Source organism: Labeo rohita, chromosome 23 (assembly GCF_022985175.1).
Source record: "Labeo rohita strain BAU-BD-2019 chromosome 23, IGBB_LRoh.1.0, whole genome shotgun sequence".
Classification (NCBI taxonomy): domain Eukaryota; kingdom Metazoa; phylum Chordata; class Actinopteri; order Cypriniformes; family Cyprinidae; genus Labeo; species Labeo rohita.
In genome coordinates, this window is record NC_066891.1 from 31,368,186 (window position 1) to 31,388,312 (window position 20,127).

A 20,127-nucleotide genomic window follows, 5' to 3' on the forward strand; every position below is an offset into this window, starting at 1 on the left:
ACCCAAAACCATAAAAAAAATGTTGTTCCTTTAAATAAAATACGCATTAACTGTAATAATAAAATATATGAAAAACTCATTTTATTTTGGCTAGTGGGCAGTATTTTATTTCAGCAAGTAATGTTTCTCATTTTCATGTAGTTAAACTTGATTTATCAAACTTAAAAACAGAAAGTATACAGACATATTAAAAAAAATAAATTCAACAAAATTACTATAACCTTAACAAAAATTTAATTGAAAATGAAAGAATAAAAATCAAAAATGTAAAATGTTAATAAAAACTATATTAGTACCTCAATTATACTAAAATAACATGGTTTTAACAGATCTTCTGTATGAACAAACAAAAATGACATTGATTTGGTCACTGTGAGATTACACTGGAAGTCTTGTTCTTTGTTTGTTTTTACAAACTATGAGGTACGTCTAAAATATTTTCTGTAGTAATGCAGCACATTCTGCTTTTGAACATCAATCAGTGGATCTACATATATAGGGCCCTATGATTTCCGCGATGTGGAAACCACGGACGGAATTGCAGAATCCAGTCATAAAAACGGAATTTACTGAATAATGCGGAATGTCACGGAATTTGTCAAAGTTTGAATGAATTAATCAAAAGTAGGTTATTACACATAAATCTTATCACTTAAATCGGTGATTTCAGCATCTGTCGTCTCACTAAATGAGGACATAAATACATGAACAGTATCTGCTGAGAGTCACTTCATGAGCATTTGACCGTTCCATTTTAGGAAAACTAGCGTTGTATCATATACACACAGAAATGTAAAGGTAGACACGGCAACCCGTCAAAATAAAAGTCCGGTTTAACTTGAAGACATTGTGCCAGATATATATATATTACTACTATTAGTACTACTACTAAAATGAAACCATCATTATTTTTTTAGGGTATAATCACACAGCATTTCTTCCATGTTTTAATTTTAATAGTAAATTCCCCTTTGTTTGCCAAAAAAAAGCTTGCTTAATTTTCAATAATTAAAAGATAATTAATGTTTTATGCCTTCATTTGATAACCAGAACATTTTAAATACACAACACAGAATTTCTGAGGGTAAAAAAACCTTTCATAAGGCTATGTTAAGAATACATTTGAATAAATTAAGTATGCATTCAAATAATTAGACGTGCTAAAACACAGAATTTGCTAACAATAAAACAGGGTGAGAAAAAATAAACAGCTGTACCATACTAATAATGAGATCACATTGTCATAACACATGCAAACAGTGTCCTTCACATATATAACTATGTAACAGTTCTCTCTGTAGGTTCAACAGAGAGTAAGCTGGAGTTGTGGTCGTGGCCGCAGTATCTAGAGCAGCAGAAAGCTTTGGCCGCTCCAGCCAGACTCTTCCAGGAGGTTTGACTTCTTAATTTCACGTTGCTAGTGATTTAATCTTAAACTCCTTCATTCAGTGACATTTTATGATGTGACGTGTTATCAGAGTACATATATTACATTATATTTTTTTTCTTTTTTTTTTTTTTTTTTTTTAATATTATATGTTTATTCATGTAATTGGTCTAGACCCAGAGGGTTCCCATGATTAAGAACAGCTTCAGACAGGGGATGAAGTTAGAAGGCATCGACCCCCAGCACCCCTCTATGTATTTCGTGCTGACGGTCGCTGAGGTACATTGAAGCATCTCTGCACATTTCACATTCTGGCTGTTATGACTATAATCTGTCCAGAGGACTCTGACTCTGAGTGCTCATTCTTTAAAAATGCTTGAATGTAGGTCTGTGGCTTCAGATTGCGCCTTCATTTTGATGGTTATTCTGATTGCCATGACTTCTGGGTCAACGCCAACTGCCCTGATATTCACCCACCCGGATGGTGTGAGAGCACAGGACACAAACTATACACCCCAAAAGGTAAATTACAAAGCTGAAATCTGTTCAAATGAGAAAAATAAGTAAAACACGTGATAAATTTCATCATGATGTAATACGCCTACATACAGCTGAAGGTTATATACAGGTTATATAGGTTATGTAGGTTGAATTATATACACTAAACTAAACAAAAGTTTGGAATCATTAAGATTAAAAAAAACTCTTATGCTTATCAAGGCTGCACTGATATGATAAAAACCCATACTATAATTAAATATGATTACAATTTAATTGTTTAAGTGCTTGCTAAGTGTAATTTATTCCTGTGATCAAAGCTGAATTTTCAGCATCATTACTCCAGTCTTCAGTGTCACATCATCCTTCAGAAATTATTTCATCATAATTTCTTATTATTAATGTTGAAAACAGTTGTGAAAACATTCAACATACAGAAAGTTCAAAAGAACAGCATGTATTTGAACTGAAATCTTTTGTCGCATTTTAGTGTTGCTTTTGCTCAATTTAATTCTTTCTTTATTTCTTTCTTTCTTTCCCTTAAACATTTAAAAAGTGGTAGCGTGTTAGTGTTTCACACTTTCTTCATAAATATTAAGCTGCAAAAACTTTTAAAAAAGTTTTGTAAAAAAAAATGTATAATATAGAAATGAGCATTTATAACACACACACACATATATGTATATATATATATATATATATTTTAGGGCTGTCAAACCATTAATCGCATACAAAATAAAAGTTAGAGTTTGCCTAATATATGTGTGTGTACTGTGTGTAATTATTATGTATATATAAATACACACAAATTAATGTATAAGAGAAATATGTTATTTATATACAAAATATTTTTATTTATATATAATAGAAATTATATAAAAATTATAATACATATACTTGTAAATATTTCTTGAATATATACATGAATGTGTTTGTATTTATATATACATAATAATTACACACAGTACACACACATATATTAGGCAAACTCAGACTTTTATTTTGTATGCGATTAATCATTTGACAGTCCTAAAATACATATACTAAAAACACATTTCTTATATGCAAACACTTGACATTCATTACTATATGAATGTTACAGGATTGCTTTTCTACGTACAGCTGGCTAATGAACTATGTTTGCTTAAAATGTTTTTTGTGAATAATATTAATAATAAATGTAATCTCGTATTGAATATTGCTGTCTTTTGTTATATTGCTGAGGCAGGGTATAGTGATTTTACCATGGTAAGTGGACTCGTGTCAAGAAAATCCCTTAATCATGGGAAAATCGTTGTAACCAGGGCCTAAAATTAACACTCGCCAAGTGCCAAATGTGAGTAATAATGCGGCGTTGACAAGTACATGTAACAGTGTCAGTCACCAGTGGTGAGTAAAACTTTTACGAAATATATCAATGCAATGTAGTGAAAACAACGGCCAGTTTTTAAAGAGATCTGCTGTTTCTGACGTAAGCGAATAAAATAATCTTTTCCAAACACAAGTTCATCGTGATTAGCTGTTCTGTCATTAGCGACAAGAGTGAATCAAATAATGATATATAAATGGCTGATCAGGTCAGAGCAGTGTGACGACCAGCCTGTCCCTAGACACAGTTTGAATAACTTTTACCTGAGAAGATATTGCTGCTTCATTTCGGAAGAATAATTTTTCCCTTCTTTATTCTTCATAACCCAAGAATGTGGCGACACATACCTGAGGTTACGCCGCCTAAACGGTTCAGTGAAGTATAGTTTGAAAGGCTGCGCGTTCAGCTGTATGCATACGCTGAGCCGCTTCAGACAGTGCACCAGTAGTGCTTCAATGGACAAAAACACAACCAATCATGTCAAAATACCTCATAAACGTTTTCTTAAATGAGTTATAAAGTCTTAAATGACCGTAAAGACTTTAGAGAAAATCGGTTTATGCATATACAGTTTAAAGTTTATGTGAAGACTGTTAAATTAAAAGTTGTTATATATTTTCTAAAAGCCTAAATAATAAGAAATATTAGCTTTCAATTATACTGTAATGTTGAATGGCTATAATTAGTAGGTCAAATTGAGGAAAAATGCATTTAATAGAGACACCATTAGCAGGACCAATTAAAAACATTGTAAATATGTTTAGTCATTGTAGTAGTAATAACTGCCTTTTTTTTTTTTTTTTTTTTTTTTGCAAAAAGCGTTTCATGGCCGGTAAAAAAACATTTGGTCAGTAAATTTTATCACGTCACTGACCATTGGCAGATGTGGCAAAAAGTTAGTTTTAGGCCCTGGTTGTAACCAGTGTTGGGTGTAACACATTACAAGTCACACAAGTTAATGAAAAATAACACTACTTTTTTTTTAAGTAATTAGTAAAGTAATGCATTACTTTTGAATCTCTAAGTTACTTTTTCAAATAAGTAATGCCAGTTACTTTTTTCCCCATTTATTGTTTGACAAGTCTCCTGTGGGGAAACATGATGTTACTGTATTCTAGACTAAATGTGAACATGCATTAATTCATCTCGCTCACTAAAAAAACAGGTTCAGTAATTCCTCAAAATGAATAAAAAAAGTGAAATGCAAACTCAGAATATGACGCAACCCTGCAATAATTAAATATGTTAAATAAAACAAATATCCTTTATGTATTTAATCCCATTTTATTAACCAGTGTCTTTGCTGCTGACCTTCGATGATGCAATTCAACCATACTAATAACCAAAAATTACTTTAGATAAACTACCATTTGTGCTTCATTTTTTATAGCTGAAGAGTGATCTCCTGCATAAATGTACTTTTCTTTCAGCCTGAGGTGAATCATTTCACTTTTGCTGTAAAAGGACTTTTAAATTAGAATTGTTTTATATTAAAAACAAAGAATCAAGTCCTGCCCAGATTTAAAAAGTAACACAAAAGTAGCGTAACACATTACTTTCCATAAAAAGTAACTAAGTAACATAATTAGTTACTTTTTCAGGGAGTAGCGCAATATTGTAATGCATTACTTTTAAAAGTTACTTCCCCCAACACTGGTTGTCAGTCATGGCCTCTTATGGCTTATTGCTTCAATATAGTTAAAAACATATATTACAAACAAATAAGATTTATTATATATCACAACTGCTATTCACAACTAAAATTTTATATTGTAAATTGATGTTACAGTTTATGTAAAGGTTTTTATTTTAACCATTCAACACTCTTCCCTTGCAGGATGTAAAGAAGAAGAGTTTTCTTGGTCCAACTATCTAAAAATCACCAGATCACAAGCCGCACCGAAAGAGATGTTCTTTAGCTCAGTCAAAGTGAGTCACGATGGCCAAACACTAAACCTGTGCTGCAGTTTCTTACTGAAGGAGTGTGTGTGAACATACAGCTTGTTTTATGACTGTGCAGCTGGAGACAGACTGTGGATTTGAGGTGGGGATGAAGCTGGAGGCCGTGGACCGTATGAACCCCTCGCTCATCTGTGTTGCCACGGTAACAGACAAAGTTGGCAACCGTTTCCTGGTTCATTTTGATAACTGGGACGACACGTACGACTACTGGTGAGTTTTCACATTTGTTTAAATGATACCGTATATATCAGGTCCGGTGTGAAATTAATAGGCTTATTAATGAAAATGAAGTTGATTTCAATTTTCTCTTCATTGTAGGTGTGACGCTCATAGCCCGTACATTCATCCCATTGGCTGGTGTCATGAGAGGGGCCTCCCGCTGACGCCCCCTCAGGGTAACTCACACATCGAGTCTGAATGTCCTCAAACGCATCGTACAAATACTTCATGACTCCACTTTAGCTTCTTTACTGAGTTGTAAATGTTTAAGCTGAGATCAATTTTAAAAAAGGAAGTGAATACCTTTATTCTTTCACATTCCTTTCACAAGTTTGGGGTCTTTTTTAAAGAAATGTATTTTTATTTCATTAATGATTAATTAAGTTGATCAGAAATGACAGTGAAGACATTTATAACGTCATGAAAGATTATTTGAAGTTTCTATTAATTAAAGAATTGTAAAAAAAAATATCATGGTTTCTGCAAAAAAATCAATTTCAACAATGATGATAATAATAAGAAACAGCATTGTAAAATCACTGTACCCTGGCCACAGAAATATGACAAAAGACAACAATATTCGATATAGAATTACATCTACTGTTAATATTATGCACAGAAAACATTTTAAGTTTAATTTTATAGTTCATTAGGGAACTGTATGACTGAACGTGATCCTGTAGAAAAGCAGACTTGTGACATTAATATAATACATTAATACTAGAGTTGGGGTACTCGGACTCGAGTCCGGTCTCGAGTACAATTTTTAGGCGACTCGGACTTGTCACGGACTCGGATGCATTTTTACTCGGACTTGACTGGGACTCAAGCCTTTCGGACTCGGAAAATATCCCGAGTCCGTCCGAGTCCAGAGACAGTTGACGGAAATGTCACTGACTCGATGCATTATCACGAAAGTCTTGTCCAGTAGGCTACTTGAAAGCCGACGGGTTTATGTGCGCACTAGAGATGCGCGGATGAGCTCAAACGTCACCCGAATCCGCAGCTTCAAATAAATTATCCGCCCGCCACCCACCCGCACCTGTATTTTTGTCTGGTTTAGATAACCGCACCCGATCGTCGTTTACGATTGTTCTAATTCTTAGTTTTGCATGATGATATGATGAATGGATGGTTCATTTTTAACAGCAGATTGATTCAGCTGATCTGCACATCGCTGCACTCTTATATAAGCTTAATCGTTCGTGCTTTTAAGCCAAAGCCACGCTAAAAAGAATAACGTTAACTGACATCTGGACGTGACTCTCCGCAATCTCTGATGAAATCAGTTGGGTGTTTGAACGTCTACTGGATCCTTGGACAAAAGATTACAGGGGTTCACCCAGTTTAGGAAATTTCAGATCATAAAAATCTCATTCTTTTCATTTTTAAGGTAGCCTATTGTTTTCGTTATAATGTACTGATTCAAATTAATAATCAATAATAATTGTTAATTTTACTACTCGGCATAATCTGGTGCTGGCGCGGACTGAGCGGGCGCGGGCGCGTGTCAGGCGCCACATTCCCTACCGTCTTTACTATGTGTTTTGAGCGAATATTTACATTTATTCACATACGATTGAATTAGAAATGGAGGCATGTCATGATTTTGGCTAATGCAGGACACTGAATGAAGCGCATCAGAGGGAATTTAGAAGTGGGTATACCAAAGCCGACAGATTAAAAAATGGGTATCCGCAGGTACTGCACTACACCACTAAATATTACCCTACTCAATAGCATTAACACAGGCGTAACTCCCTTCAGACTTGATCTGGAATGTCTTTTTTTCTGTCACAACTTCTCGAACAGGTGAACACACAAACAGACACACACACAAAAATGAAATCGTTTGCCTGAAAAAAGTATATAACAGGTTCTTATTTTAGAAAATGTAGTTAATATTTGTCTGATTATTGATTCATCTCATCCACCCGCGACCCGCCCGCAAATAATCAGAATGCATTTTTTTATTACCCGACTCACCCGACCCGCGGATATAACCGCCATCCGCGCATCACTAGTGCGCGCACACTCAAAGCGCGATCACAGAAAGCGCCTCTCAGTCAGTGTGCGAATACAGAGTTCTCTTTCGCTTCTAATAGGGTCTGTTATTGCTACACACATGCTCGTATTGGAGACTATTCATGTAAATGAAGTCGGTTTTGTCTTAAGTAAACCTGAACAGCTGGGAGATATACTGATGCGTCAAAATATTTGATCTGTGCGTCAGATCTTAAAGCGACAGCAGCATAAACCTGCAGCAGCAGACCGCGTCATAAATATTAATCAAACAACGGAAGAAAAAGAGAAAAATCACTCACTGTTCTTGACTGAATCACTTATTAACTGTAATAAGAATTATCTTCAATGTATGCAGTGAAGATTTTGCAGTGTTTTATTTGAACATTTATTACTTAAATGTCTGTAGTCTATTTCTGTAATAGCCTTTATATCCACCTTATTTTACAAAACGGAAGTAAGCTGTTTTCTGGTACTGTGTTAGACGTCCGGTTCCTAAACCACCACAGGGAAATAATGAGAAGAATATCGAAGCGCAGTAAATGGTAAAACAGTTTGCACTACAAACCAGTGTGTTCATAATTAAGATAATACATTAAAATAATATGGTAAGACACACCAGTTTGCAATATCAAGCAGCAAACCGAGCTTTTTGTGCAGCTAAAAATAGCTGGAAGTGGATGAGACAGGAAGCCAGACACAAAAAAATGTACAAATGGCTGCACCCATTCTTATGGGAAAAATTAGGTGGATAGACCTACATAAAAAATAATAATAATAATAATAATAAAAAAAAAACTTACAAAAAAACCCCTACAATTCTATTTTAAAAAAAAGATTCTATTTTAAAAAATATTATTTCATTTGTATTTTTCATTAATATATGTATTAATACTTTTGCATGTAAGTAATACTTGGAGTGTTTACTTGCCTTGAGCTCGAGAATGTTTTATTTACATTGGTTGATTAGTTTTTTCTGTATTGAAATTATTATTATTTAAACATGGTGTTTTTTGCTCTTAAGGTCCCATTCACCAACATACCTACTCCTTTACCCCCACACTTGAATTAATACATTTACTACATCGATGAATAAAGTCAAGTCCCGCCCTATAATTTATCACATTCTAAAACCTGTTTTACTCTAAAATATGTCACATTACATAGATCACCCATAACTTCTGTTGCATGACTTTAAGTTTGCTAAGCAGAGCATGGATACTTATGAGATGTTGTGAAATCAAAAATCAAAATGCCAAGATCCACTAGAGGTTTGCTTTTCTTACATTTCAACTGACACTGTGTTTTTCTAGTTGTAAAGGTTAAAAACAGGGGTGCCCAAACCTGGTCCTGGTCCTTGGTTTAGCTCCAACTTGCCTCAACACACCTGGCAGGGGGTTTCTAGTATGCCTAGTAAGAGCTTGAGTTTGGACACCCCTGGATTAAAACAATTTTAAGATACTGACAAACAGTAGTGTTTCCTTGGACTCGGACGGACTCGACTCGGACTCGGCCCTTTGGGACTCGGACTTGAGTCCGACTCGGCCCATTTTGGACTCAGACTCGATTGGTAAAAGACTCGGACTCGACTTAGGTGGACTCGAACCCAACACTAATTAATACAGTGCCAGTTAAAAGTTTGGTAAATATATATTTAAAGAAATAATAAGAAACATTTATTATTATTATTATCAATTTTGAACATTTTTGCTGCTTAATATTTTTGTGGAAAAGTTTAGGGGAAAGTTAAAAAAAGAAAAAGAAAAACACTTTTTTCTTTTTTTTTTCTATAAATATTTTTTTTTTATAGAGGTTTAAGTTTATGAAGTTTATGAAAATGAAAATTATAAACAATATTTTATATAAAATACATGTTTTATGATATATGTTGAACTCTAAACCTGCTAGAAAATAAAGCTATAAATCTACACAAGTTGTGTTACAAACAGGGGCGTTTTTAGGATTTGAAAACATCCGGGGCTGGTGCCAAAACATCAGGGGCTAGTGCAGGGGTGGGCAATTAATTTTCCCAAGGGGCCACATAATAAACTTAGCCAGTTGCAGAGGGCCGGACCAATACACTTAACTAGGTTCTGCCCAATGTATTTTATATCTCCTTATAAAAAAATAAATAAATAAACATTAAATGAAACATTACAATCAAACAATGAAAATGTGGAGCACATATTTATATAACTATTTAATAAACGTTCACAAAAAAACAGTTTAAAAAATATTTAAGTTTTCAAAAACTACTATCACAACTTTGTACAAAAAAAGCAAGCATTACAAAGATTAGCATGATGCAGTTTCAGCATCATGGACGTGACATTTGCAGTCAAAACCTGAAACATAAATTCTCATAGAATGTATTCATTACCAATAACTTGTACTATTTATGTATCTATTTATATTTTTCTAAAACCCTGAGAAAAGTATCAGTATAAAAGCAACAATATCTGCAGAATGGAGAAGGGTTGGCAATTCACAAAACATAGGCTATATTGCCTTTTTTTGTTTTCTTCAATAAATTAGTTTTTTGTTTCTGAGGAAAAAATCAATGTTACGGACGTGACAGTTCTAAACGCGGAATACGATGAGATTCAGTTCTTTATTTGTGACGCGCTTCAGAGACAGATGGGAGAAAGCGCGTCCTGTTTGTTCTCATTAGTCTACAAAAGCAACGTTTGTTGTTATTATGAGTTTACAGAAATAAAATTAGTTTCATTATCAGGAAAAATGCAAGTGATCGCGCGGACGCTTCTCTGTCATGCATTAGGTGAATTCCACACTCTGCATAAACAGGTTTATTAAAATAAATCTTGACCAGTCTACATCCAAGACAGATGCAATTATAATGCCGCTTGTTGGTCATTATTAGTTGTTGTCCATCAAGATGTGGCATTTAAAAAAATAAAATCTGTTTTAAAAATGCTAGCCTATGCGAATAAGACCGCAGTTTCACATTTTGCATCTGCATAACAAAGTACATTATTTTTAACATGCAACGATACGAAAAAAGACCAAACAAGACGTGTAATGAAGAAAAATATTTAGACAAAAATAAGAAAATAAAAAAAAAGGAATTTCTTACGGCTAACGGCTAACGGCAAACTCCCCTGGGAGAAAATTGTATATTTTTTAAAGTTAAATTAATTAATCTGGTGTACTTTGAGAGTTCAAAAATAAGAGCTCCAAGTTAACCCATGTTCAGTGTGCAAATTGAACAAAGAAAAAAAGGTTGACGACCTGACTCGGATCATGAAAACATTGGATCATGAGCTGATCATGTGAGCAAAGTCATATTGTGCTTTCAACCTTATGTTTTATTGTTACCAGATTTGTTTTAGCATGTCTATGTATTTGATTGCATAAAACAACTTTTATTTATTTCTACAACAGCCTTATGAAATTCTGTGTTGTGTATTTAAATTTTTCTGGTTATGAAATAAAGGCATAAAATATTAATTTATCTTTTAATGACTGAAAATTAAATTTTATTTTTGGCAAATAAAAGGGATTACTATTACTATTAAAATTTAAAAGATGGAAGAAATATTGTGTAACAAAGTTTTATTGATTTTTCAACAGTATTAGTAGTAGTAGTACTGTAGATACGTACATTCTACTGAATGATAGTAATATATTTCTGGCACAATGTCTATACAAGCTAAACCAAACTTTTATTTTGTGTTGGCATGAATACTTTTGCATTTTTGTGAACTGCTTACAAAGTACTCTCAGAGCACTTCTGGAGATGTTTTTTCGTGCATTTTTTATGGCAGACGCTGAAATCACCGCGAGCGTCACGCACGCTTTAATGTGTGTACGTTAAAGGAAACCGCGCGTGGGTCTTCACCATTCATTCATAAAGAGACACGCAAAACATACAGGATTCATATTTAAATTATATTTTGCGACTTTATATTTACAGACACTAGTCCATATCGCGATTTGATTGAAGTGTAATGACCGGCTTTTGATTATTTCATTCAAACTTTAACAAATTCCGTGAATTCCTCAGCAATCATCATAAAAACGGCGATACAGAAACACTTGGGGCTAGAGAAGAATCTTTAGCCCTAGCGATGCCCCCAAATTTGAAGATGATATCTATTTAATGAGCTTTCAGAAGGATTTTGTTTGGGCGCAGTGTAAAATTTACCCCATAAGATGCCAGCTAAACTCCACTGGTGCACACAGTGGTTGGATTTGTGATTTGCAGTAGAGTTTTTCTCTCTCAAATATTACAAGAACGCACATGCACACACACAATGTTTTTTTTTTGTTGTTTTTTTTTATGACACATGTACAAACCACACTCTGACATCCATACCAACACACCCACACAATTATAGCTGCATTATTTATCCAATTGGCTCTATAATATGCAGAAGCAAAAAACAGGAATAAAGCAAGTGTTTGCTTTATAGGCCAAACCTAAAAAAAATGACACCATATGGTAAAAAATTTAATTTTGAAGCCTTGCCAACAAAATGAAAGTCTGTTAACAAAAATAGCATCATTTTACAGTTGAATGGCACTGTGATTAAAATAGCAGTTTTAATGGTTTTCAATGTGGACATTTTTGTCCAAAACGGGCTGAGTGTAACAATTTTTGTACCTAGTGCAAAACAGATTTATTAAAGGAAATGGAGGTAAAATAGTAAAACACAGCCGAAGTGATCACAAAAAACGAGACTGAAAAGGACAAAAAAGTCCAGAAGGTTGCACAAGGGTTAAATTTCTGACTTGCAGCTTTAGTGACAAAGCATCATGTCTTCTTTCAAAAAATCATACTGACCCCAAACATTTGAATGCTAGTGTACTTGTATGTATGAATGCTCACGTCTGTCTTTTTGGGTCTGCTTTTTATAACGCTGGCTCAATGTGATCTTGTCCCGACAGATTATCCTGACCCTGACAGGTTCTCGTGGGAGAGATATCTAGAGGAGACGGGCTCAACCGCGGTCGCTTCTGAAGCCTTCAGAGTGGTGTGTGAAATCTCTCAGTCCTGATAAAATACACTGATAACTGTATTAAAACCACTTCCTTGGTCAAAAGGACTAAATATGACTAAAGTGACTCTTCTTGTGTGTTTGCGCAGCGCCCTTCCCACAGCTTTCAGGTGCAGATGAAGTTGGAGGCGGTGGATAAGCGGTGTCCGGGCCTGATCCGCGTTGCTACAGTGCAGGAGGTCGACACTTACAGAATCAAGGTGAGAAAAAAACTGCTTCTGTAGACAAACTCCAACTTACAGCTATGCCAGTTTTAATCAAGTAACAAAACAAAATAGGAATAAAAAGTAATGCATTTAATGCAGATGTATTCACTATAATTAAAAAGTGTGGGGTCTGTATGATTTTTTTTTTATGTTTTTGAAAGACCAGTCTTCTGCTCAACATGGCTCCATTTATTTGATCAAAAAATATTACAATTTAATAACTGTTTTCTATGTGAATGTATTGTAAAATTGAATTGATTGTTGTGATCAAAGCTGAATTTTCAGCATCAATACTCCAGTCTTCAGAGTCACATGATCCTTCAGAAATCCTTCTAATATGCTAAATTTGCTGCTCAAAAAACATTTCTGATTATTAGCAATGTTGAAAACAGTTGTGCTGCTTCATATTTCCATGAAAACTGTGAGATATTTTTGTCTGGATTTTTTAAAGAATAGAAAGTTTTCATTTGAAGCAAATCTTTTGTAATATTATAAATGCCTTATAAATACCTTGTCACTGTTGATCAAATGAGTGTGTTCTTGCTGGGTAAATTAATTTCTTTAAAAAAAATCCCAAACTTTTAAATGGTAATGTATGTAAAGTGTATGGTTAAATTAAATATGAAAAATAGAATTTAAAATAGCAAAATAAGTAGAAATATTACACATTCTCTTGGTTTAATATTTCTTAACGTTTTTTGAGAAGCAAAATTGTGTACAATAGTAGGAATTGTTTACAGAGAATGTATATTAAGCTTATTTCTCTTAGTTAGCCCACTGACTAAGAGTTTTTCACTACATTTTTACTACATTTGTAAGAAAAAGTCATGTAATTCGTATACTTTTCTTTAAAAATGTGTTATGTAAGTTGCTTTTCAAATAGATTTAAAGAGGTGCAATTATACTTTTTCACTTTTTGAACTTTAGTCAGTGTGTATCTTTGGGCATAAAAAAGATCTACAGAGTGACAAATCTCAAAGTTCACTACAAAAGCAGATATTTAGTTTTTCAAAAAATCACTTTTAAAGAACTACAACGAATGGTTCCTTTGGACTACAACATTTGTTTTCTGCATGCAATGATGTCACAATGCGGTCCATTAGAATATGATTAAATTAAATCATTATCAAAGAACATCATCACTGATTGGGAAATTCGAATTGTTGGGGGGTGTGTAGGGACGAGGTGGGGGATTAGCCTAACTTTAGCGATGCAGCGCGGAGAACCGCTTCAATGAGCGGTGCGGCGGGTATAAACACAAGCATTGATTAGAGTGGACACTTCAGAGCTGTAACACTCGCAGACGTGTGCAGTGTGTGGTAAGAGATTTATTGATCATACAGTGTAGACAGCTTCACTTATAAAGCGAGTTTTCTAAATGTTTTCTAAAATGCATAAACTTGCGCTAGAATAGGCTAGGCTAATCAGTGATGATGTTTTCTGATAATGTTAGGCTGCTTTTAGTTTTATGCTGAAACTGGTTTCGGGCAACGAAACTAAATATGCAAATAATTAAATACATTAGCACGTTAATATCATGTATCTGCGATCTCGCAGGCTGATGATACGACCCAACACTACTGTAGCGTATTATTTACTCACCCTCCATGCATCCTCGATGTATATGACTTCCTTCTTTCAGACAAATGCAATCAGAGTTACATTAAAATTTATCCTGGCACTCCCAAGCTTTAGAACGGCATAGACGGGTGTTTCTCCTCATCAGTCCAAAACAAGTCCAATAAAGTGGATCAATCCATAATAAAAAGTGCCTCACACGGCTCCGGGGGGTTAATAAAGGCCTTCTGTAGTGAATCTGTGCATTTTTGTAAGAAAAATATCCATATTTAAAACGTAAGAATCACTTTAATCTAGCTTGCGCTAACAGTTGTGCACAGAACTTGCTTCGTTGTCAAGGGGCGTAGCAGTACTGAAATACTGTGTAAGCTGTTCGACAATCGCAACGCAGTGGGACAGTTAACCAATCACAACACATTTACTTTTTCAGAAGGCGGGCCTTCATTAAACCCAGAACTAATTGAGCAATTTGTCCCAGGCTGGGAGAAATGTATTGTAATAATGTAAATTATATTAAAAATAATGCGTTTTTCAAACCACCAAGCATGAGAGCATGTTCTAGTACACCCCCAAAACAAAATCAAGACTTTGTAGAAGAGTATAATAGGACCCGTTTAAAATATTAGATTAAGAAAGCTGTGTTCTGTGAAAACATGATATATTTCATATATAAAATGTAAACTGAGAATAATTTACAGTAACTTAATAACATTAAAAATATATTCAGTACAAAGCAAACAGAATCCTCACAGAAACCTTAATGAGGCAAACATGTTACTGGGCAGCATTTCAGGGGCACATGGATAAATATAGTTGAGTGAGGGTGAATCAGCCTCGTGTCTCTTGTCCTTAGATTCATTTCGATGGCTGGAGTCACTTGTATGATGAGTGGATGGACTCAGACCATCCGGACATTCACCCTGCCGGCTGGTGTGAGAGCACAGGACACCCCCTCAAACCTCCACCCTGCCAGCCCACTGCCCAGAAACCCGGTGAGAAACCTCTAGATCAACCTCAGTCCTCGTTCCTCTGACTCTCACATGCTCATGTATGAAATACTCTGTCAGTTCAGAGTAATATGTGTCGTTTAGGTCCACGGGAGAACCTGACGGCCCGGCAGCCCAACTTCTCATCCATGTCCTGCAAAAGTCTGCCTCAGCCACGCAGCACCTCCAAATACAGCTTCCACCACAGGTCAGTTTTTCTTGTGCATTTAATGCTTTTCATAATACAAGCAGCTTTACAGAAAGTGTAACACCACTGCTTTAATACACTACTTTAAAAATAAATAATAGAACAGATGTGTTTTCTGTCACCCAGAAAGTGCCCGACTCCGGGATGTGATGGCTCAGGTCACGTGACCGGGCGGTTCACGGCGCATCACTGTTTATCTGGCTGCCCATTGGCTGAGAGGAACCAGGGCCGGCTAAAAGCGGATCTGTCTGATACAGAAGGATCCAGACGAAACCTGCTGGTCTTCGGCCAGAGAGCGAAAAAATCCCGATATCATGGCAGGTATGACAATATTAACATTGTGTTAATCAAGTATAATTGTGTATTTACATATTTTAAAGATATTGCGGTTATGTAAACATTTAATTAAAGTCCCCTTTGTTTGCTGTCACCAGGATTGGACGCCCCCCTAAATATCGCAAAAGTCAGCAAAGAAATTGTCAAAGTGAGTTTTACTTCGCTACATTTTCTATATTTGAAGGTTGAAAATTGTCAGTAAAATTCCATCAGTGACTGTTTGAATGCACAACAATTATTCTGTTTACTAATAATCTGACAGATTCATTTTTGGTTATGCAAGTATCAGAATATCCAAATTAAACATGTTATTTTGCAATTCATTGCACTATTGCATGGTTTTATTAAAGACGTTATTGGTTAATAGTTGATCATTACTGTACAGAGTTATGAAAATTACAGCATGGTAAATGACATGCACAAATACTTCCAGAAAAGTCTCATTCAGAATAATGTAGATTAAGCACAAAAAAGAAACGTGTAAACCTATATTTAGGATAAAAATGATAATGACAAATGATATGCACCAGAATATGGACCTTATTCAGAGCCTCATGTGCATGTAAACATGTTGACTGCGTGTGTGTGTGTGTGTGTGTGTGTTTCAGATATGGCGTCGGAGGGAATGTACTCGTCTCTCTTCATGACGGCGTTTACAGCAAACTCTGACCGTACTCTGTCTCTCTGCTGGGAGCAGCACTGTAAGTTACTGCCTGGTGTCGCAGGAATTCATGCGGGTCAAGTGTCAACCTGGACTATAGAGGAGGTAATCACTTCATTTGACAGTTTGCAATTTTCTTGGGTAAAATATATTGAGTAAATTAATTTTAGAGTAAAAGATAGCATGCAGTTATATAGGACAACACGCACAGGCCATTATTTGCACTTGTACTATATTATTATATACAACTTATTCACAGTATATATTTCTAACACTTTTATTTTAAATCTAAAAAAAAAAAAAATTAACGAAATATTACAATACAGATCTATAGATACAGCAAACAAACAACAGTCAGTATGTTATGTTTTTTTTTTTTTTTTGGCAGGTCTTTGGATTTGTCAATAATCTTATTGGTTGTGAGGAGCAGGCCCGCATTTTCAAAGATGAAGTAAGTAATAATCTTATTAGATTTAAACGATTAAAGTCCTCCTGTAGTGAAAATCAAGATTTTTATTTGTCTGTGTGGTGTTTTTAATACACTTTTAGACAAACCATGTTCTAGTCCATTAATCAACACCATAGCTGAGTATTTTCTCCTTAAAACTGTAGTTTCCCAAAGGCTGTCCCAGAAGTGCGGTTTGAAACAAACTTCAGTAACCAATCACATCAAAGGACAGATTCCTATCATTAGCATGCAAAGTATACCAATAGGATTTTCAGCACAAAACCAAATACTAAATAGAGCATTAAATAGAGCACAACTTGAAAACTTGATAACTTGAAAAATAACCCGAGGCAACAGTGTAAAAGTAGCCCGGAGTCAGACGTACCTCTCCCGCATTGCTGTTTGCATTTCACTGGCACACGCTCACGAACTGGAATCACAAACTAGGCTGCATTCGAGCCTTCAAGGCATTTTGAGGGCACAACATCATCTAGTAAGTAACTTTAACAAATGTTACAGTATCCACTGTAGTTGTCCGCTGGTAAAAACAAAGTTTTATATATGTAGATCGGGAGGCGCATTCCATTCACAAACAAATGTAATCCACTGCATCTTCAGCGGCTCAGATGTCGGGAGTAAATGACGACCACTATGTTCATTATTACATCCAGCAACACTTTAATTTTACTTGCTAACGAAAGCATCATATGTATTACTTTGCAAAATAGGGTTTTAATAGAGTAACAGAGAGCCCCATCATACACCCGGCGCAATGTGATGCCAGGTATGTCGCAAGTGTTTTTTGCTAGTTTCAGCCCAACGCAGTTATCATATGTGACCCTGGACCACAAAAGTAGTCTTAAGTATCACGAGTATATTTGTAGCCATAGCCAACAATACATTGTATAAGTCAAAATTATTGATTTTTCTTCTGTGCCAAAAATCATTAGGATATTAGACCATCTTCCATGAAGACATTTTGTAAATTTCCCATCGTAAATATATCAAAACTTTTTGATTATTAATATACATTACTAAGAACTTCATTTGAACAACTTTAAAAGGCAATTTTCTCAGTATTTAGATTTTTTTGCATCCTCAGATTCCAGATTTTCAAATAGTTGTATCTCAGCCAAATATTGTCCTATCCTAACAAACCATACACCAGTGGAAAGCTTATTTATTCAATCTTAATTAAAAACCCTCAATTAATGACCCTTATGACTGGTTTTGTGATCCAGGGTCACATTTTCACATCCAGCACCATGTTGTTTAAACAGCAAATGCACTTGCGCCCATCTGTTCGCCCATGGGCGTGCTGGTCTGAAAACGAGGTGTGTTCCGGCACATTGTTGGCATGTGGCTATTTTGAGGCAACTGAAAGCGATTGTGCCATTGACCAACTAAAACCAACTCTGGTATAAAGTCAATGGCGCAGTTTTTTTTTTTATTTATTTAAAGGATGCATTAGTATTATGTGCCTGTAGCACAACATGCATACACTCTGCTTATTACACACAGGGGCACGCAGCAGCACACAAACATGACAAATATTAAAAATGAAAGGATTATAATGTAAAAGATTATAATTGTGTACACTTCAACTTCACGCATGAGCTGATCCATTTCCTCTCTGGAGAAGCCTTCAGTCTTTGCTCTTGCAAATTCTGCCGTGTAAATAGCAAATTCGCCATGGTGCAAGTGCTGCTGGCTTTTAAAGGGAATGGGAGATGAGCAGAGGTTAAATTGATATTTGTTATGTGAGGGAGCTTTGTGGTTTCAGGCTTTTGAGGGGTGCACATGTGCATGCAAAGCCTACAGTCTTATATCAATTAACAAACTATAAAAATAATAAGTTGAGAGAGCCCTCTGTTATGAGCACTAAAATGCTGATCAAAATCATTCTAGATGCTGGCAGTGTGTAAAGCCACATCTGTCTGCAGGATTTTTAAAATCAAATTTAAGACTTTTTAAAACCTTTTTTTTTTTAATGTCCTTTTTCAAGACATGCAAAAATGAACTTCAAAACAAAAATGAATACCATTTGAGCAGGGTAGGGCAATGTCTATGATAACATAATAAACTGTAAAATGACTGTAAAAACATGATTTCATTACAGTTGCGATACAGGTTTTTACAAAAAGAAAAAATATATATCTAAAATGATAAACCTTACATTTCAGCCTTTAAAACATTTTGTCAGAAAAGTGAGGAGTCAGAAGTATCAATTATTATATTAATTTAAAACATGGTTATAGGGGTGGATGGGGAAACTGCACACAGGCTTATTGAAAATACAGTTTGATTCTCTGCCAGTAGGAGGCGCTTTTGGAACGTCAGAAATATAGTGGTTTCCCCAGTAATGACTGTAAACAAAGCAGCACTGCTCATGAAAACAGATAAAGTTGAAATGTAATTGAAACTTTTCTGAAGACACTCAGTTCCTTTCAGAGATACATATAAAATCCCTCGCATCACATCATTGCTTAAATTAGTAAAAATGAATAAAGCGTTTAAAACTATAGCCTATAATGTTGAAAATGTACAAGAAAAGTCCTGTGATGAGTTACCCGGGTAAGCCCCCATTATGCCCAAAACAAACCCATGACCAGTGTTGCCAACTCTGCGGTTTTCCCGCGGATCAGGCTACTTTAACACTGTTGCCGTTGGTTGAGGCGACCCCAGTAACATAATATTTAGTCCCTGGAATGCTAATTTTACCAGGGGAATCCCACCAAAAAAAAAACTACTGGCCTACTTTTGGGCTAGTTTTCAGCAGCATTTGGGTGGATTTTGTTGTTTAAAAAAAGGCATAAAGAAATTATGTTTTTTGAGGAAAACATTTCTGTATTTTTCTCCATATAATGGACTGATATGGTGCCCAGAGTTTGAACTTCCAAAATGCAGTTTAAATGCGGTTGTAAATGATCCCAGCCGAGGAAGAAGGGTCTTATCTAGTGAAACGATCGATTATTTTCATTTAAAAAAATTCAATTTATATACTTTCTAATGTCAAACGCTCGTCTTGTCTTGCTCTGCCTGGACTGTTTTTGTTCCGGTTCATGTCAGTTAGTGTATGTCGAAAAACTCCCATCTCATGTTCTCCCTCAACTTCAAAATCGTCCTGTATCACTGTTTTACCTTTTTTGTTAAGGGTGTTTGATCTTCTTTGCATGTTCACTTTGCACAGACTGTGTCGGTACTTCTGCAGCGATGTAGGATGATTTTG

The 20,127-nt window shown here is 35.2% G+C and overlaps 1 protein-coding gene across 7 annotated transcripts in view; it reads left to right on the forward strand.

Moving 5' to 3' along the window:
* The window catches only part of l3mbtl1 (L3MBTL histone methyl-lysine binding protein 1), a 28,302-nt gene that overhangs the window by 6,328 nt on the left and 1,847 nt on the right, over nt 1-20,127 (forward strand). For 4 of the 7 annotated variants that reach the window (XM_051096192.1, XM_051096187.1, XM_051096191.1 and 1 more), the window contains 14 exons: nt 1,290-1,393; nt 1,562-1,666; nt 1,774-1,909; nt 5,092-5,183; nt 5,275-5,426; nt 5,535-5,611; nt 12,366-12,451; nt 12,565-12,675; nt 15,113-15,251; nt 15,327-15,453; nt 15,580-15,774; nt 15,888-15,937; nt 16,398-16,555; nt 16,839-16,901. In XM_051096192.1, the coding sequence (XP_050952149.1) occupies nt 1,290-1,393; nt 1,562-1,666; nt 1,774-1,909; nt 5,092-5,183; nt 5,275-5,426; nt 5,535-5,611; nt 12,366-12,451; nt 12,565-12,675; nt 15,113-15,251; nt 15,327-15,453; nt 15,580-15,774; nt 15,888-15,937; nt 16,398-16,555; nt 16,839-16,901 (1,595 nt within the window). The remainder of the gene's footprint in view (nt 1-1,289; nt 1,394-1,561; nt 1,667-1,773; nt 1,910-5,091; nt 5,184-5,274; nt 5,427-5,534; nt 5,612-12,365; nt 12,452-12,564; nt 12,676-15,112; nt 15,252-15,326; nt 15,454-15,579; nt 15,775-15,887; nt 15,938-16,397; nt 16,556-16,838; nt 16,902-20,127) is intronic. The other 3 variants (XM_051096189.1, XM_051096188.1, XM_051096190.1) reach the window with 3 other exon arrangements.